The following is an 18,302-nucleotide window of genomic DNA, read 5'->3' as shown; positions in this document are numbered from 1 at the left end:
ACGCGGATTGGCTGGAGACGGCAAAGAGGGCGGAGGAGGAGCCAAACCTCAGCCAATGGCAGCGGGACCTCCCCGTCCCCGCCCACCGCCCGTAGCTCCGCCTCCTCGGCCACCCCCACCCCCCGCCCGGAACCGCCGCGCTGCATAACGGCGCAGTCGGGCCGGCTGCCGCCTGCCGCGCATGCGCAGAGGCAACGTCCCCCTTTCCGTTCCGCTTGTCACCTCACGGCCGGTGCCGCGGGACCGGCGTTGCCCTCTCCCCTTCCCCCACCGCTTCCCGGCGCCTGGCGGCTGCCTGCCAGGGCTCCGGGTGCCGCCCGGCGGCCGTGCCCCAACCCTCATGGAGGAGCCTCTGGCCCTGCACCCTGTGAAGCTCTATGTGTACGACCTGTCCAAGGGCATGGCCCGGCGCCTTAGCCCCCTCATGCTGGGTAAGAGCACGGCGGGACCACCGGCACCGCCCCGCCCGCCCCTCCCGCCGCCGCCCCATCTCGGGAACTCCTGTTACCCCTCCCCCCCCACGGCCGCTGCGGCCGGCCTCGCCGCCCCGGGAAGTGGGGCCGAAATCACCCCCGTCAGCCCCGGGGTGGCTTTCCCTTCCCGGTATGGTTCTGCCGAAGGATCGGCCCGGTGGGGAAGGGCTCCCTGAGGGTGCGGGCACCGGAGTGCGGCGGAGCCGGCGGCTGAAGCACGGCTTGGGGAGTGTGCGGGCCTGGCTTAGGGGCCCGGTGCTGGGGAACGAAGTGTAGGCGCAGCATCCCTCTCTCCACGGTCATCGGGGAGAGCTCTGTCGGTACGGCAGCTCCAGGTGAAGGGGATCCCGCTTCTTTCCCCCGCCTGCCCTTTGCCTGCCTTATTTACCAAAGGCTGATGAGAAGTGCTGCTTAGCCCCTGCGGTGAGGGAAAGCCCAGTATCCGACAGCCCAGCTGCTGTGACGCCTTGGCAGAAAAGCTGAGCTGGAGGAGAGCCCTGTTGCTGTTTACAAGGTTACGGAGTTCAGGCGGCTCCATGTTGTGGTGAGGCTGGACTTGGCCTTGCAGGGCTTGTGGCCCGCAGGTAACCACCTGCTCCTTCCAGAGAGTTTGTAGAAATTTGTTGTATGTGTGTTTCTGACTGAACCTTGGACAGGGGATGAGAAGGAAAGGGTTTGCTTCAAGTTTTGGAAGTGTGAAGCAGAAACATGATGAGAGAGTTTTGTGCCCATGGCCTGTGCCAGACCAGCAGTCTGTGGGAGATGAGACTTCTCAACAGGCTCAGTGCCTGAACAGATGGCTCTGAGTAATCTTGTTTTACAGTTTGTTGACATTCACTTTGCTGATCTCTCCTACGAGGAGATTCTGTGCTTTCATGCATGCTTAAAATGAAATTCCAAGTAATTCTTAGCTTGAGGCTTCATATGTGTCAACAATAGGCTTGCAAAGATTAAAATATTGTAGAGATCATATGTGATGTGCTCTGTTAGCCAGGCAGCAGTGATAACCTTGGGAGATGTGTATTTACCATGCTGGATAACCTCAAAACTTTGTGTGGTCAGAGCTGCACCTGTTGTAACCCCTTCAGAAATAACTGAACTGTTAGTTCATGATAGCAATGTTTTATCTTGTGCTAAGAGTTATAAATCTTAGGATACAGATTTCATGTGTTCATGATTTACCTGTGTTTGACTTTAGCAGATTTTAATCAGTCTTACTTCAAAGTGTTGGTCCATGCAAAGACTTGTGCAGAAGTAAGTTGTCACTATATATATCTCTGTACTGATCTTTACATAGGTAAAGTGAAGGCCTTGTAGCTGTTGTCTTACCCACAAAGTCAATCTTAGACTCTTGTGGCTTTCTGAATTTGCACATAAAAACCACTTGGTGCTCAACTTCATTTTTGCTGCTTTTTATGCAATCCAAACAGCAATTTGAAAACTTTGTGCTTGAAATATGTCTTGGTGCTAAGTACCTAGAAGTCTTAGTAATGAAAAGGAAAACTTAAGTATCTGAACATGTCTCCCTGGAGTGTGGGAAGTGCTGGTTGCTGGTACTGCCAGGTAACTAGCTGAGCTCAGATGTGTTTTGGAACTGGGCCAACTAGGCCTGCGTGGTCACAGTGACAATGCAGACTGTGGGATAGTTGGGGTTATGTGGATCCAGAGACTTGACTGTCCGTAAAACAAATCATTGCCTCAGTATATTTTCCTTCAAGTTCAGTATCTTTTGTGCATTTGCACTTGGCTCTCTCATACCTCCAGATTATTTTAGAAACTACCCCAAGAGTAAAGTGACAGAGAGAGGACTGTTCTTGCCTCATTTACACACTTTTTTTTCCTTGAAGAACAGGGAAAGCTGTTGCTGCTTCTCTGTACCATACATCAACGTCCAGATGTTTATGGCTTTTTCCATTTATTTTGTCTGTGATGTTGATAAACTGTATGTCATCAGGGAAAGTCACAGAAATTGAAAGGGACAGGATTTCTTAGATGCTTTGGTGCTAAATATGTGTCATCTCTATTTCTGGTATGCTTTCTATAGGTGCCAAGTTCAACTGAAACAATGCTTTTGCTTCGAGTGATAATGGTGACGTTACCTATGTTGAAATATATGTATTTTAGAAAGAAGAAACAAGTATGATAATTGTACTAAAATAAATTCCTAGCATGCTTGAAAACAAGCTCAAGTCCCCCTTCCCAGAGAGGGATGAATCCCTCCTAACACAGCTGATCACTGTGAGAGCATCATCACATGGCATCTTTAATTGTGCTAATAGGATTCAGAGGCCTTATGGCTTATGTCAGTAGAGCATTCAAGGATCAGCTCTCCCTACTGTTTTCCTAACTTTTTCAGTATCAGCTCTGTGTTCTGTGATTTCCAGGTCTTTCTGTTGTCAAGGAATTATGAACCTGGAAGGCAGAGCTATACAGCACTGTACAGAGCAGGATTTAGAGGAGTTTAGTCCTGCCCCTTTGGGCACCTCCTCACTTTTCTTGGGAAGCTTACTCTTATTCTACCCAGACTGCTATTGATCTTCTTACTTTTATGCAAGTTTTCTGTCATTTTTTTCAGTGAATATTTCTGTTCTAAACTATACATAACCAAACAGTGCAGTTCAAATGACAAGTGGCGTGTTTAATTTTTGTGTGCTGTTGTTTTATATGCATCTTCTCTGCAGTTACTGTTCCCCTTTCCTTCCCCATTCTCAGCCTGTGAGATTACATTTGTCTTTCCAGCTGCATGATCTAATAATAATAAATATTAATTTGAATGGAATGATATTTCTGTTTTCAAGATGGGAAACATAATCTGCCTGATTCTGTAGGGGATAAAGAGGGAAGAAGAGCAGTTCAGGTAGCAGCACTTATTTTGAGGTAAATATCCAAAGACAGAGCAATCTTTAAGAAAGGTTAAAATCCAGTTGCATCATAGCATTAAAGAAAACTGTCTTGCAGCTCTTAGAAATTCTCCTGTGCTGTGACATTATTGCTTATGTGATTCACAGAATGGGTGGGAGCTTAGTATATCACAGCATCTTTGCTCAGTGTAGCATAAATTTACTGAGGGCTGGCTGGGAGCATGTATTGGTTGAGATTTTTAGGTGGTGTAGGGACTCAACGGCCCAGAAGAAATGGTAGCAAAAGGCAACTGCAAAAAGGAGGTGCCTTCTGCGTTCTTTTTTTTTTTTTTTTTTTTTTTTTTTTTTTTTTTTTTTTTTTCCCTCCCAGCCCCAGTGCATTACTCTGCCTCTCCCCTCACCCGTTCTGAAGACCTGTGAATTGCTTCAGTGTGAGATTCCATCAGCTTTGCTCTAGAGCATTTGCTCAGGATTTCATTAAAATCAAATGCATTGCCCTCCCCCAATCTAGCCTACTTCTTGGTCTCTCTGGGCACCTCAAGGAGAAGGGAACTGAAGCAGACTCCTCCCTTTCCGTTAATTTTGTTGTTGCACTGGATAGCACAGGAGAAAGTGCTTGACTAATCAGCAAATATTCCAGTCAAAAAGGGTAGGAATCTTGATGGATTGGCCTAAGGAAGTTGCAGTAGCATGCAAAGCAATGCACTGCTAGAAATACCCATGTTGGTTGACCAAATTGTGTTGATTCCAGTTCCACAGGAGACCAGTTCACTACTTTTTTTGGGTTCTCTTTGGATCTTTTGGGGCTTGTGTATCCATTAGATATATTGTTAAATATACCAAGGTTCCTATTGTTTCTTTACAGCTCAGGGATGGGTGTTGTTCTTGAGCTGAAGGATGGATGACCTGAGCCCAGAATGGGCTAAACTAAGCACCCATCCCCTTGTTTTATTCCTTCATGTCTTGGAACTCTTCTCTCCTTCAGCCTAGTAATTTGGATTAATATTAAAGTGCCACTTTCATTGGATATTTAAAATGCAGAGGAATAAACTAAGGTTTGTGGCCCTCAAGATTTAAAAATGTTTAAATAGATTGGTGAGCATCTTATCTCCCTTCTGCTTGGCCTTCCAGATAAATGCAAGCATGGAAGTAATCCTGATTATATTCTAAAATTAATACAGGCTTGCTTTTTTCAAAATGTCCTCATACCCTAACAGTGACTGTCTCCTGAATCAGTTGTACAACAAACAAATCTATTTCATTCTTCACATTCCTGTGACTAAGCTGAGAGTCCAGAAATTGTTTAATAAATTTGAATGTTGTCTTTTTCTCATAGGTTTCTGGTTCATGTAAGCACCATAAAAGTATTTGAGTTAGGAATGTTGTAAAGAAAACTGCAAATAAAAAAAAACCAAACTTGTTTGCTTGCCAGATGATACCCTGCCTTTTTCAAACAGTTTGAATCTTTGAGATGCTTAAGCACATAGATCTATGCTGAACTGGCATCCCCTCCTGAGTTCTAGTGAATATTTTTAGGAAAGATCCATATAAGCACTTAAAGATCAAGTGTGTGATCAGACTTCCAAAGACTGACGAGCTGTCACCCTAAACTCTCACAGATACAGCACAGTAACTTTCATGTCCAGGTTTGTGGTCTGTCACAAACTCAAGGGAGCTTGACTTACATTAGCTCTTAATGGGATCAGATCAAATTAAGCTGAATTGCTTCACGTTTACTTCAGGCTGAGTTTGCACACAGGCAATTACCAGGAGACACCTGATACCTGGTAACTTGACAATGTGCACTAATTGTTGTGTAATTAACTGTGTACATCTGAAATTGCAACACTCTTTCCTGATCAACAGCCCTCTGTCCCTTGAAATATTTAAACTCTCTAGGCATCTTACTGGTTTCCCCTTACTGGTTTACCTGGATGAACCACAGATCCCATTGGGACATTTGTCTCTGGCATTATATACATGTGCATCATTTGGATTAGCTTTGCTCTAGATACTGAGTGAAGGGCAATACCTGCAATTTAACAGCTTTTGCAGATCAAACAAATGATTGAGGAGTCACACTTTCCTATGTATTTATAGACAGCTTCAGGTTATGAACAAGTGTGTTTGTTTTGGTGGCAGTACCAGCATGTAATTTTCCCTACATTGCAATGTGCCACAGGAATTTGGGGTCTTGTGGGAAGAGCATGAGATGCAATGGTGTCTGCCAGTATCCTCGATGGCATTTGCTGTCAGTTCTATGCCCCTCAATTGCCTATGGGATGTAAGCTCTACTGCTCTGTAGCATTATTTGGGGAGGCTTCCTGGCAAGCTTGACCTTCTGTTGTTTTTTAAGCTTGACAGTGCTGCCAGAAGCAGCTTAATTGGTGTCACTGCAAGGCCTGGATACAACTTGTGCCTTAGCAGTGCTGTGCTCATGCTCTCACTCGGACAGCTAGATTTGGAAACAGCAGTTCCATTCCTTCCTTGGTCATACTGTTGGTGTTGGTGTTGGTGTGTGTATATCAAGCCTTCAGAGGCTGCAAGCAACATGTTTTGTATATGGTGGACAATGTCCATCAGAAGGCAAGATGTAACTCCTTATCACAGGCTGATTGCTTTATGTGAGCTTGTTAGGAGTAAAGGTGGTTGTGAGCTGTCACTGCCTCTCTTCAGTGTCCAAGTTTGAGAGAGGGAAAGAAGAGTCATAGAATCATACAATGGTTTGGGTTGGAAGAGACCTTAAACATCATCTAGTTCCAACCACCCTGCAGGGACACCTCCCACCAGACCAGGTTGTCCAAGGCCCCATCCAGTCTGGCCTTGAATGCTTCTGGGGATGAGGCTGCCACATTTTCCTTGGGCAACCTATTCCAGCATCTCACCACCCTCACAGGAAAGAATTTCTTCCTAATGTTTAGCCTAAACCATCCCTCTTGAAGTTTGAAACCATTTTCAAACTTGTCATTATAGGAGTCACATAGGAAAATCACCAACAGAGACAAAACTTCAGGAGGAAGATGACCGTGTCCGTGAAGGTCTGTACAAAACCTCTTACTTAATGCAGCAGACAAACAACACTGAGATTCTTGCTGAGCAGTGGGAAAGGAGCTGCCCAAGTTCCTTGAAAGCTGGAGGCCATTGACTTGTTCCTCTGTCAGTCAATTTGGAGTTGAGATGACAGCAACCAGCTCTACAGTGCAGGAAACTGCAGCAGCATACCAAAAGTTGTTGGTCTTGGATGTCTCTGGTTAGTGCATACGTGGCCAGTAAAGGCAGGTTTCTTAGACATAGGATTCCCCAATGGTGGTGTCACTGGAGAGGCTTGCACGGCTTCTGACCAAGCACGGTCCACAAGTGGCAGAATGGGATTTTATTTTGTTTTCAGCAGGCTGGAGAGCTACCATGGATACCTTATTGTCATCACTGCTGCAGATCTGGCATGTTTTCCACAGCGACAGCCTGGTTAATGTCTTACAGGAGCCAAGCAAAAACAGCAGGTCAGCAGCTCCATTAAGATTGTCAAACCAGTGCTTGGCACAAACTGACCTGGCCGAGCAGCTTCAGACAGATCAGCCTCGTGAAGACAGGCAGCTTTACTTGCCAAGACCTGTTCTATTATTGCCCTAGCAGTTCCTGCCTGTTGTTGGCCATGGATTTTGTATGCAGCAGCCAGAGAGGAGCCCCTCAGGCTTGATCTGCAGTGTCATGCAAAGTCCTTTCCTGAATTTGGTCTGGGTTTCATTCATACAATCAGGTGGTGGAAAGGGACTTCTGAAGGTCTTGCTCAAGGTAGATGGGGCAAGAGCATATTCTTCAGGGCCCTGAGCCCAGTTCTGTGTATCTTCTAGGATGGAAATCCCACATGCTTTCTGGACCCCTGCCCCCAGTGTTTGACCACCTTCATGGTAATTTGTTTTTCTCCTCTTGCTGAGTTGGGAATTTCCCATTGCCTAGCTAGCACCTATTGCCTTTTACTGTGCACCTCTGAGCAGAACAAGGTTCTCTTTTCTCTATACTCACTAAGTAGTCATAATCAGCAATAAGGACTCTTGGCCTTTTTTTCTTGAGCACACCATTTATCTCAGGTGCTCTTCAATACAGCAAGTGTATGTCAGTGTATTTTGTGCTGGAGGCATCCAAAAATGGGCACAGCACTCCAGATGTGGTCTCACAAGTGGTGAACAGAGACAAAAGAGTCCCCTCCCCTGAGCTGCTGGCTGCAGTCTTGCTAGAGCAGCCCAATGTGTGGTAGTTTTTGCAGCAATGATCTTGTCAAGTAGGTGTTGTAATTGCTCGAGCAGGTTCTCAGCAGCACCCATGAAGTTGCCAGCATCTGCTATAACTTTTCCAATTGCACACAGAATCTGAGTGCCTTTCATCATTTGCTGGAAACGTGTGTGAAAGTAAATATTAAGGTGTTCTCTTTTCCACTTAGCATACAAAAGCACAGATGCTATTCCAGTGTGTGCTGCCTTTGAAACAGTTCGTTTCTTTGCCCGCAAGGATAAAGTTCAAGTTTCTGGTGGAAAAAGGTGATTTAGTGTGAACGAATGTGTAATAGATAGTCAACAGATATGCAGAAGGCTAATTACACAAATCCAAATGGTAGATCCTGTCACAGACCAGCTGCTAAAGTTAGGGCAGTGTGTGATGCCCTGCATCATGTGTTGCTGATGAGCCTGAAGGTTTCTGGCAGCTCTAGAGCCCTAAGAAAAAGCTCGGATGGGGAAGGTGTGGAACAAGGGCTGGAGGGCTGAGGAGCAGGGTAGCATGGGACACAGTAAAGGGGCAGCAAATGTTTCTTAGATGTTGCAACACACTGCTCTGTTTTTCTCATCATTGCTACTATCTTTTGGCCCTCATCCTACTCTCTGCCTACGTTTTTGTGCAATGGGTTGACAGTGAATATGTTTGCTGCCTAGCTGTGATTCATAGTAGTGACAGATCAGTCCACCTACTTTAAAACTCTGTGTGCTCACTTCGTTTTATGTCTCTATTGTCACAACAGACTTTTCTCTGCCTCCACTCTTATGTGACCCTTGTATGAAGCAGGTATCTACCTCTGTGCCTATTTTGCTTCAGACTTTAGCAGATAAAATATGGTAGCGATTGCACATAACATTTTTCCCAGAATTCTTGAAAAATTGTCCTCATAAGTTTTGTTCCTCTCCTTTAGCCAGGCCTGATAATGACAGAAAGCTGGTTTTACCCTGGAGAAAGAACTCATGAAGAACTATGGCTTCTTCAAAGTAGTATATTCAGTCTTGGCACTCACAGCCCAAAGTACCTGTGGCAGGAGAGTAGGAGGGGACAAGTACCTTAGGACCAGGCACTTGAATACTGTTTTAAAAAGGACCTCAGCTTTGAGGCTGAGTTTAAAGGAGAATAGTATGTAGACATAATGGCCTGTGTCACTAAAAAAGAAAAGTGAATACTCTATGCTGACTGATTTTATAACTGCAGTTATAAAATTGGTAAAATTCATCTCTTCCGATCCTGACTCCAGTTGCAGGAAAAGGTTTCTTTTCTTAGTCTGTAGGCATAAGCCCTAGAAAAGTAAGCACTGGCAGGATTGGATGGCATTGACACCTCTGCATGCAGGAGGGGAAAAGTACAGGACTAGGGTGGATAGAGTAGTTAAACATTCTGTTTCTTTAGAAGTTCTGGGATGAAATCTTTGGTATTACTGTCATAGTGTAATAGCAAGCATGGTTCCTAAGTGAATGACAGAAAGTAGGCTGAAATCTGGAAAATATGTTGCTAATAACTCTTCTTTTCTTTGCATACAGGGAAACAGCTGGATGGCATCTGGTAAGTGACTGGATTTAAATTGCATAATGTGTGTTGAACACTGTGTGATGTAGGAAGTATTTTCAATATGAGATTATGTATGCTTCAGATCCTAGGGACATCTTGGTGCTGAAGAGAGACCACAGCACTTTTTGTTCCTGCATACAGACTGGCAGCAGGGTGATGTACAGTAGTCAGGTGCTGCTTAAGCTCCTCCACTCAAAGCTCAGTGGACCCCATGAAACAAAGTGTTGGTAGTAGTTGTGTTTTAGTTCACTTGTACACTTTTTCAGGAGTAGGATGTTGTCCTTGTCCCAGGCACTTTGTCTTCTAGTTGCAGGCATGACTAAACATGAGATTAAGGGAGTAGGTGGGAAGAAGGTATTACAGAATCAGGTCTTCTGGCTTGTAAGAAGAATGTAGCAGTGGCTACGTTCAGTTACAAAACACCCCCCAGTTTGCTGCTTCTCCTGTCAAGAGCTTGTTTAAAAGCAACAAGCTTAAAACAAATACTTGTCCATTCATTTTCTTCTCTATTCCACTACCTCCACAGATTGTCAGACCCTCTTCTCTGTTGGTGTCTATCAGACATACACTGGCCTCAGTGTGGTAGCAGGGCTTGCTCTGTCTCTATCTCTGTGACTTCACCCTCAATCTTTTAGCTGAAAGAGGCTGTTGGGCATCTCATTCTGGTGTGGAAGGCACTCTCTTCCTATGTTCCTTCATGCTCGAGCACCCAGCTGAGCTCTTTTTCAGCTGCTTACAGAGCTACAGTAGATTTGATAATCTTTGCTTCCATATTCACTCGTGTCCCAGCAGATCCTGTTCCTACTCACAGAAGCACATGGACGTTTTCTTTTAGTTATTCACTTCACGATGCCTTTGAACATATAAATTTACCAGGGATTTATGTGCTAGGTTAAATATTTCCTTTATTTCACCCATTTTTTTTGTTCTCTGTGGCAGGCACACCTCCATAATAGTCCATAAGGATGAGTTCTTCTATGGCAGTGGAGGAATCTCCAGCTGTGCACCTGTAAGTTAAACTTATTTTTCTGGTAAGATAATGTGTGTGAGAAGATTACCTGATCAGAATTGCTCATGTCACTGCCCTTTAAAAGATCTGGAAGAGGTGTCTGAATTCAGACAAATGGGGCTGCTTCCCATGGTTGCCCAGGATGTCTAAGGAAAATAGAGCATGGGCAGTGGGTTTAAGCCCAACTAAATACAGGTTAGGGATTGCTTCTGCTGGTAGTCTGCCTATCCAGGACTTCTGGAGCTGCATTGTCAATGACTTCTTTGCTAATTCTGTATCAATTCTGTAGCTGGTATCATGCAGGCTTGGCAACCCAAAGCATCCTTTTTTTTTTTTTTTTTCAAGAAGATGCTTTGTCAGACCTTTCTGTTCTTTGTGAGGCAAAACTGATGCCATTATTGTAAGGCAGGATTTTGCTATAGCTTAGAGTTTTCAGTGCAAAGAGCCAAGTATACAGCCTGAAATATAAGTTGCATGTCACTTCTCATTCTCTGAGTGCAGAACAGGGAAGGCCAGTAGGGCTTTTTATTTGACAGACATACCAAAAGTTCTTCCTTTTGTGCCTAGAGAAGCCACAACAGTTTTAATCAGTAGAGTCCTCCAAAATAATTCAGTCTATTCCTTTAACATTGGTTTTTGGCTGTTAATTTTTACAGGGAGGGACGCTTCTTGGCCCCCCGGACACAGTTGTTGACCTGGGGAACACTGAAGTCACAGAAGAAATTTTTCTGGAATATCTTTCCTCTTTGGGGGAATCTATGTTCCGGTAAGTGGCAGTTTGTACCACTGAATGTGTGTAGCAAAATAGGCCTTCAGGGGAAGGGGTGCAGAATGGAGGAAGGCATCATGAAACCAATCCTGCTCACAGAGCTTTGTCTCGTTAGTGTATTGTTTGATACTTTGCAATTACAGAACTGGAACTGTTGCACAATACACAAGAAGCTACCAGCTAGACAACCCTCTGGCAGACCAATCTTAAGATAGGCTGGGAGAGCATTCTGCCAGCAAGTCTTTCACAATGTTTTTTGGCTGTTTGTTTTGGTGGTTTGGTGGTTTGTTGTTTTCTTTTTTTTCATAAATGGGCTACTGCCTGAAATACCTTTGAGATAATCAGGAGGGAAAATGAAGGCACTATATGAAATATTTCAATAAATAGTGCTTTGCCCCATGAGTTGTAGGTTAAGCGTTGTAGTGAAGCTGCCAGATGAGTAAAAGCAAGGTCTTGACTTCCAGGGAGTCTGGTCTACTTCTGACAAGAATAGGAAACAGTAACATTTAGAGTTCTTGCTACATTTCCATGTCAATAATTCCTGTGATTTTTTTTCCTTATTCTTTATGTGGTTTTAATTGAAGGACTTGACCTCACCCTCCAAAAAAAAAAAAACATTGTATAAAGTCAGTGATGCAGAGAGATGTCATTTTCCACCCTGATTCAACTGAATTTGAGGGTGAATTGATGTCTGTATTTTATCTAATTGCCTTACAATTCTTTGTGGGCAAAAAAGTGCTAAGGTAAGGAGATGTTCCTCATTAGTGGTCTGTTTTTCTGCTTGTTAGACTTAGTGCTGAGTCTGGTTTTTTAATGTTTCATTTCCTTTCCTGTGACACAGAGGAGAGTCTTACAACCTCTTTGAACATAACTGCAACACCTTCAGTAATGAAGTGGCACAGTTCTTGACAGGAAGAAAAATCCCTTCCTACATCACTGACCTTCCATCTGAAGTTCTTGCTACGTAAGTATTTGTGCTTCTCTTTTCTGCAGTCTGTAGCTTCATGCTAATGCTTCAACATTTGGCAGAGCCGAAGGTACCAGTTTCTGCCTGCAGTCTCTTGAAAATCAGCAGAAGAGTAAGGAGAGGATGCTCTTTTCTTTACTTTAACACTTACAGCACTATGACAGGTGCTGACTGGCACTGGCATTACTGCCTTTAACTTAAACTACTTGTCTTGTGATGGTTTCTTATGTCTGACCAGAGAAGCATAGACAGTTTCAGAAAATGGTGCGAGTTTTTTTGTCTTAAAAAACCCAGTATCTGTTAAAGGTCACTTCTCTTCCTCAAAGCACTCTAATTGCAGTGAAGGTGTCAGTGAAGGGACAGGGGAGATGTAATTTTAAAATTAACCCTGCATCTTTAAGCTAGGACTGGATGGAAAAAGCAGGTAGGAAAAAGAGGAAACAAAGAATTCCTCTTTGGTGGTTTAGCTCAACTATTTTTCTGTTGCCTTTTTTTTTTTTTTTTTTTTTTAATCTTAGCTAGTGAGCATCCCAGTGGGATGATTTGAGTTGCATCATTTAGGTCTTATTTCTCATAGCAGTGGTATACCACATTATTTGGGAGACACATGTCTTCTACCCTAAGCTTTTATTGCTTCAGATTTCTCAAAATCAGATAAAGTCTCTTAACGAGTGAGTCATACTGAAAGATAAACCAGGTGCTACAGATTGCAACAGAAATTATTCTGTGAGTGTTGAACCATTGTCTTGTAAGGGAGTTAGAGCTATTCCTCTAGTGGTCTTTAATATTGATGCAGTATTTAATGGAGCACTGCAATTGCATAACAAGGATTTTGTTCACACACTTAAGTAGAATATATTACTAAAAGCCAGTTTCACACAATATAACCTCATTAGCAGTCTGGACATTTTAGGACTCAGAATGAGCTTATATAAAATTGTTTAATATTCTTAGTTATTATACAGTAAGCTCTCTTTAACAGGTTAAATTAGTTTGCTTAGGTTGTGGTGGAAGTCTGTTCTTCAAATTTGCTTCTGCAATATTGGTTTAATTGCACTTTAGGAAGTGAATGCACTTCAGTAGTAAACAGCAAAAATTCTCCATCAAGTAAGTTCTTTGAGATTGTTTATTTTTTACCTTCTCAGACCCTTTGGACAAGCTTTAAGGCCCCTCCTGGACTCCATCCAGATCCAGCCACCTGGAGGAAATACCTTCAGCAGACATAATGGACAGAGCTAACAGGAGTGACCCAGTGTGCCCAGCCTCACCAGGCCTCTTCCTTTTTAAACCTGAATCTACCAGATTTCTATTTTATAATTTCCCATCATAATTAACTCTACAGAAATTATGAGTTTTAAAATTTCCTGGGAAGAGGATTTATCAGGGTGCATGTAAGACAATGCTACCAAAAAGATTGCCATAATTTCTAATAGTATTATACTAATTTATAAAGGCTGTCTTGTCTGACTAGGCTGATACTTTCTAAGGAACTCTCATGCTGGTAAGTGGGAATTCATTCCATGAGCATTCAAAGGCGAGTTACACAGTTTTGAGTAAATAAGTGGATGTCTCAGCCATCCCTTGCAGGCTTGCATCTCTTTCTCTTGTCACTGTCTGTATTATGGGGGCATCTGCTGAGATCAGTAGCAAAAACACAAAGGAAGTAAGTATTGGTAATCTAGGAAGTGAAGGTGTCCCAGGATTAGTCTTCTGTGTATTTCATTGGCATCATGTTATTTGCTCAGGAGAAAGCTGAACTCATCTGGTCACAATATGTGCAATGGCACAGCCATGTGGGAAAGGTGATCAAGCTGAACTGTGTGTCACTGTCACACTCAGAAGTTGAAACTTTCAATGGGACTAGTTGTGTGTGGGAGGGAGGCTGGAGCTGATGGTTACCAAGAACCTTGTAATGCTAGATCCAAGAGTTTTGGGGAAAGAAACAGCTGAAAGAACAAAGTCTTGCACGAAGAAGTGGTGGAAATAAATTTTGGGTGAAAGTAAAATGAAGTTAAATGTTTCCTTTTCTTGCATGTAAGCTAATCAGCAGATAGACAGAACTTTGTTAACTATTTACCTTTGCATAAAAACTGTTTTTTGTGGTTTTCTTACCAAGCCAGAGTTACAGTACAGTAAGGCAGGAATGGTTTCGCAACAATAATACAGGGTTCATCAATTCTGCCTTCAGTATCTAGTTGCAGACACAGTAGGAATTCCAGCTTGCTTTGAGGCTGCTGTCCTTTCCAGAGCAGTCAAGCACATCACAGGGCTCTGCTGTGAGAAATAGGGGGGAGGTTTCCCCAGATGCAAAGAAAATGAGGAAGAGTAAAATTAAGCTTTTCTGTGGAACAACTGCATTTATTGGGATACATGCAGAAGCAGTCCTGTTCTTAGATTGACATTAGAATGTATCAATACTGCAACTTCTAGTTTAATATTCTTACAGCTTTGCAATTATTTTCAGTGAAAAAAGATGGTGGGAATGAGAGAATAGATGCACTGATTTCTTTTCTTGCATGTATATACACTGTTTTGCTGAACGTTTTTGTAGCAGTTAGATTTAGGAAGGAACACAAGAAAGACATGGGACAAACCCCAGAACATTGCTGATGCTCCATAAATGGGGATTGCACATCCCAGATGCTGCTGAAAAAGCATCTATGCAAATGTATAGCCCTTTGTCCAGTGGTTTGTTGTGAAAAATGTTGCTGCAAGTTCAGTCCTGCATCTCAAACTTCCTTGTATACACAAAGGAGATGTCTTTCCTCTGTTAGGTTGTTTCTCTGAGTAACAGTTTCTCACACTGTTACTCAGCGTGGACTGTAATGGTTTATACTTTTGAAGGGCAGGAACAGAGAAGTGCAGTTTAGTAACTCTGTCAAATGATCTGTTGCCTTGCACCTTGTGGAGTCACTGCACGAGTGGAAGTAGAGCACTGTCAGTCCATTTTGCAGTTTTGTGCTTACCTGCTCTTGGTGTGCAGAAGTGGCCCTTGCAGCCCAGATCTTTTTTTTTTTTTTTTTTTTTTTTTTTTTCCCCATGTCATTCTCTGCTTGTGCCCTCAACTTCTCCTTAAGCATTTCATTTGATGGACTGGACAACTGTAGCAGTTAGTATAGATGGGTTTATACAAAAGCTTTCAACATTTCCCAATCAAAATGTCCCATTTGCAGAAAGCATGCTGTAATAAATCATTTATTAATGCCTTTTTGGTGCTTCTGAAGGAAGGATTGGTGGGGGTTTTTTTCTGCTAAGCCAAAGCTTAGTTTTCCTGTTTAGTACATATATCCTTCCCATCCTTTTCCCGTACTTCATTCTGTCAAGAGTAACCAGTATCTTATCTTAATACACACACGTGACTGTGCCACAAAACGTGTAGCATGTTAGAGATTTTGGAGCTTCCTCAGTTGAACAGGTATACTTAAGCTGGATACAGTGGAGCCCACATACAGGTGTGCTTGTTTGTCACCTGCAAGCAGTACAGCTGTGGGAGCTTTCCTTTCAGCAAACTTTCCCTTCAGATACAGCTGCCTGTGGTGGAAGCACTGGTGCCACAGTTTCTGCCCCAAGCTCTTGCACAATGGGGCTGTCCCCTGTATGTCCACTCCAGAGATCCTGAGCCTTGTTTCTTTTCAGGAAGCAGGAAAGAAGAGGAAGATGTTAGTTCCATGCATTTTGCAATCTGTCGTTTCCTCTCCTGAGCAGACTATTTGCGGAGATAATGCTGCTACTTCAAGGTCACTGGGTAAAATTTCACTAGGCCAGATACTGTTTGCAATAGCCAAGATGCTCCTAGAGGGTCTCCTGGGCTCAGGACCTACTCAGCTGCATGGCAAAAGAACTGTAGGAGGGAATCCTGTTTGCTTAATCTTACTGGGTAAGGAGGCTCCTGTACCTTGTAGGCCCCTTAGAAAACCCATTTTCTCCGAAGGTGATTAGGTGCAAATTGCAGAACTGTGCCCCCCAGCATTCCACCAAGTCATACCTGCTTGTAGGAATATAAACTGGACAAAGAAGTGTGTGTAAGTGTACATAGCTGAGAAATTTCAGCCAACTGATGGACAAAGGAGTAGGGAAACTGAACTCCTGAAAGGGAGCAGAACCATTTTGCCCAAACTTCCCATTCTGTCTTGTATTGCTGGATTTCCCCTGTGCCATTTAAAAAATGTTAATAACGTCTTTAGGCAGAAAGTGATGGTTTGATTTATTTGTGGGTTTTTTTCATTTTTTTCTATTACAATAAAAAGAAATACAGCAAGTTTTCCTGTTTGACTGTATGTGTCTGCATAGCTGCCCAGCAAATGCAGCTGTGCTGAAATCATCCTCTTCATCCTGGTCCCAGAATGTGCCAGCTACTGCTACTGTAGCAGTGGCTGCTGCCCTTCCCTGGAACTGGTCACAGGCAATATTCTTGTTTAAGTTTGGGAAATGTATTAATCTGTAAACACCATGGTATCTTAGCAAGATCACACTCCCGAGGCTTGACACAGCTTAGATGAGGTGAATGAAGACACAACAGTAGGTGTTCTGTGAGCACAGGTTTGTGCAGCCCTTGCTCATCTAGGTGTGCAGGGATGAAATGTTCAATGTCGTTGGCTGAAGAAGAGGCCTAACAGGATTTAAACATAGGAAAAGACTCTTAAGCTTTTGCGTCTTGATGCTACTACTTTCAAAAGAAAAAAAGCAGCCTTACAAAGCAGAGTTCATGCCTGGTTTCCTCTGGGGCTGCAGAGGGGATATTATCAAGGGTTATGTAGCACTGAACTGCCCATCGTGCCACCTGCAGAGACAGGATGGGCTATTAGGGAGCAGAGGGAGTGTCTGGCTCTGGGGAAGAAACAATTTCTGCATGGTTCAGCCTTCTGAATGCTTATCAGTGGCATCCAAATGATAAACTACACAATTTGCTGTTGGTGTAACAGTTTGTATCGGTGTAATATGGAAGAGGCCTTGCAGCAGAAAGGGGCTTTAAAAAATATTCATAATTGTATTAATTGTGTTGGGCTATGTTATTCAGATGGGGTGCTGGTTAGCTGTCAAGTACCAGTGCTAGCCCCAAATAAAGTTCCTGGAAATGTATATAAAAGGAAAACTTTGCCTTTAAAGGCAGACCTAGACTGTATGTTGTAACCCAGCACTCACAGCCATCTACTTTGTAAATTTCTAACAAAGTACTTGCCCTTGCTACTATTAACAGAGTTTATTCATGAGGACAGCTGCTGCCTATGTGGCAGTCAAGGGAACATACCAAGAATGGTGTAAGTGTAAAGTATGAAATGACCAGAACAGACACAGCAGCCATGTCTCTAGAGCTAACACAGTTGAAGGGACAAGCCATGTACACAGCCACAGACTTCACCCAAAGGTCAACTTGTACCTCTTGTGGAAACCAAGATGGTACAAGTCATCATCACAGAATCATGATAGAATGATTTGGATTGGAAGGGACTTTAAAGACCATCTAGTTCCAAGCCCCCAGCCATGGGCAGGGACACCTCCCACTAGATCAGGTTGCTTGAAGCCTCATCCAACCTGGCCTTGAACTTTTATAGGAAGGAGGCAGCCACAGCTTCCTTGGGGCAACCTGTTCCAGTGTCTTACCACCCTCACAAGAAAGCATTTCTTCCTACTATCTGGCCTAAATCCTACCCTCTTCTAGTTTAAAGCCATCGCCCCTTGTCTTACCATTACATGCCCATGTAAAAGGTCCCTCTCCAGCTTTCTTTTAGTCCACCCTCAGGTACTGGAATGCTTCTGTAAGATCTCCCTGAAGGCTTCTCTAGGCTGAACAGCCCCAACTTTTTCAGCCTGTCTTCACAGGAGGGGTGCTCCAGCCCTCTGATCACCTTCATGGCCCTCCTCTGGACTTACTCCAAGAGCTCTATGTCCTTCTGACACTTGGGGGCTCCAGAACTGGACACAGTACTCCAGGTGGGGTCTCACAAGAGCCAAGTCAAGAGGGAGAATCACCTGCCTTGACCATGCTGGCCATAGAATCATAGAATCATAGAATAGGCTGGGTTGGAAGGGACCTCAGAGATCATCGAGTCCAACCCTTGAACAACTACCGCCACAGTCACTAGACCATGGCACTGAGTGCCATATCGAGTCGCTTTTTAAATGTCTCCAGGGACGAAGAGTCCACCACCTCCCCAGGCAGCCCGTTCCAATGTCTGATCACCCTTTCTGTGAAAAAATTCTTTCTAATATCCAATCTGAACTTCCCCCGGCACAATTTAAGACCATGCCCTCTTGTCTTGCTGAGAGTTGCCTGGGAAAAGAGACCAACCCCCCCCTGGCTACACCCTCCTTTCAGGGAGTTGTAGAGAGCAATGAGGTCTCCCCTGAGCCTCCTCTTCTTCAGGCTGAACAGCCCCAGCTCCCTCAGCCTCTCCTCATAGGA

At 43.7% G+C, this 18,302-nt stretch overlaps 1 protein-coding gene across 1 annotated transcript; it reads left to right on the top strand.

The window, feature by feature from the left end:
• The first annotated feature begins 134 nt into the window (after positions 1 to 134).
• Positions 135 to 13,909, top strand: DESI1 (desumoylating isopeptidase 1). The gene is made up of 6 exons (XM_071732166.1): positions 135 to 431; positions 9,127 to 9,148; positions 10,094 to 10,163; positions 10,820 to 10,929; positions 11,774 to 11,896; positions 13,045 to 13,909. The coding sequence occupies exons 1-6, from the start codon at positions 182 to 184 to the stop codon at positions 13,136 to 13,138; spliced, it is 669 nt and encodes a 222-aa protein (XP_071588267.1). The 5' UTR covers positions 135 to 181; the 3' UTR covers positions 13,139 to 13,909.
• The last annotated feature ends 4,393 nt before the right edge of the window (positions 13,910 to 18,302 follow it).

Source organism: Heliangelus exortis, chromosome 1 (genome assembly GCF_036169615.1).
Source record: "Heliangelus exortis chromosome 1, bHelExo1.hap1, whole genome shotgun sequence".
Lineage (NCBI taxonomy): Eukaryota > Metazoa > Chordata > Aves > Apodiformes > Trochilidae > Heliangelus > Heliangelus exortis.
This window is presented reverse-complemented; position numbering and strand designations above follow the sequence as displayed.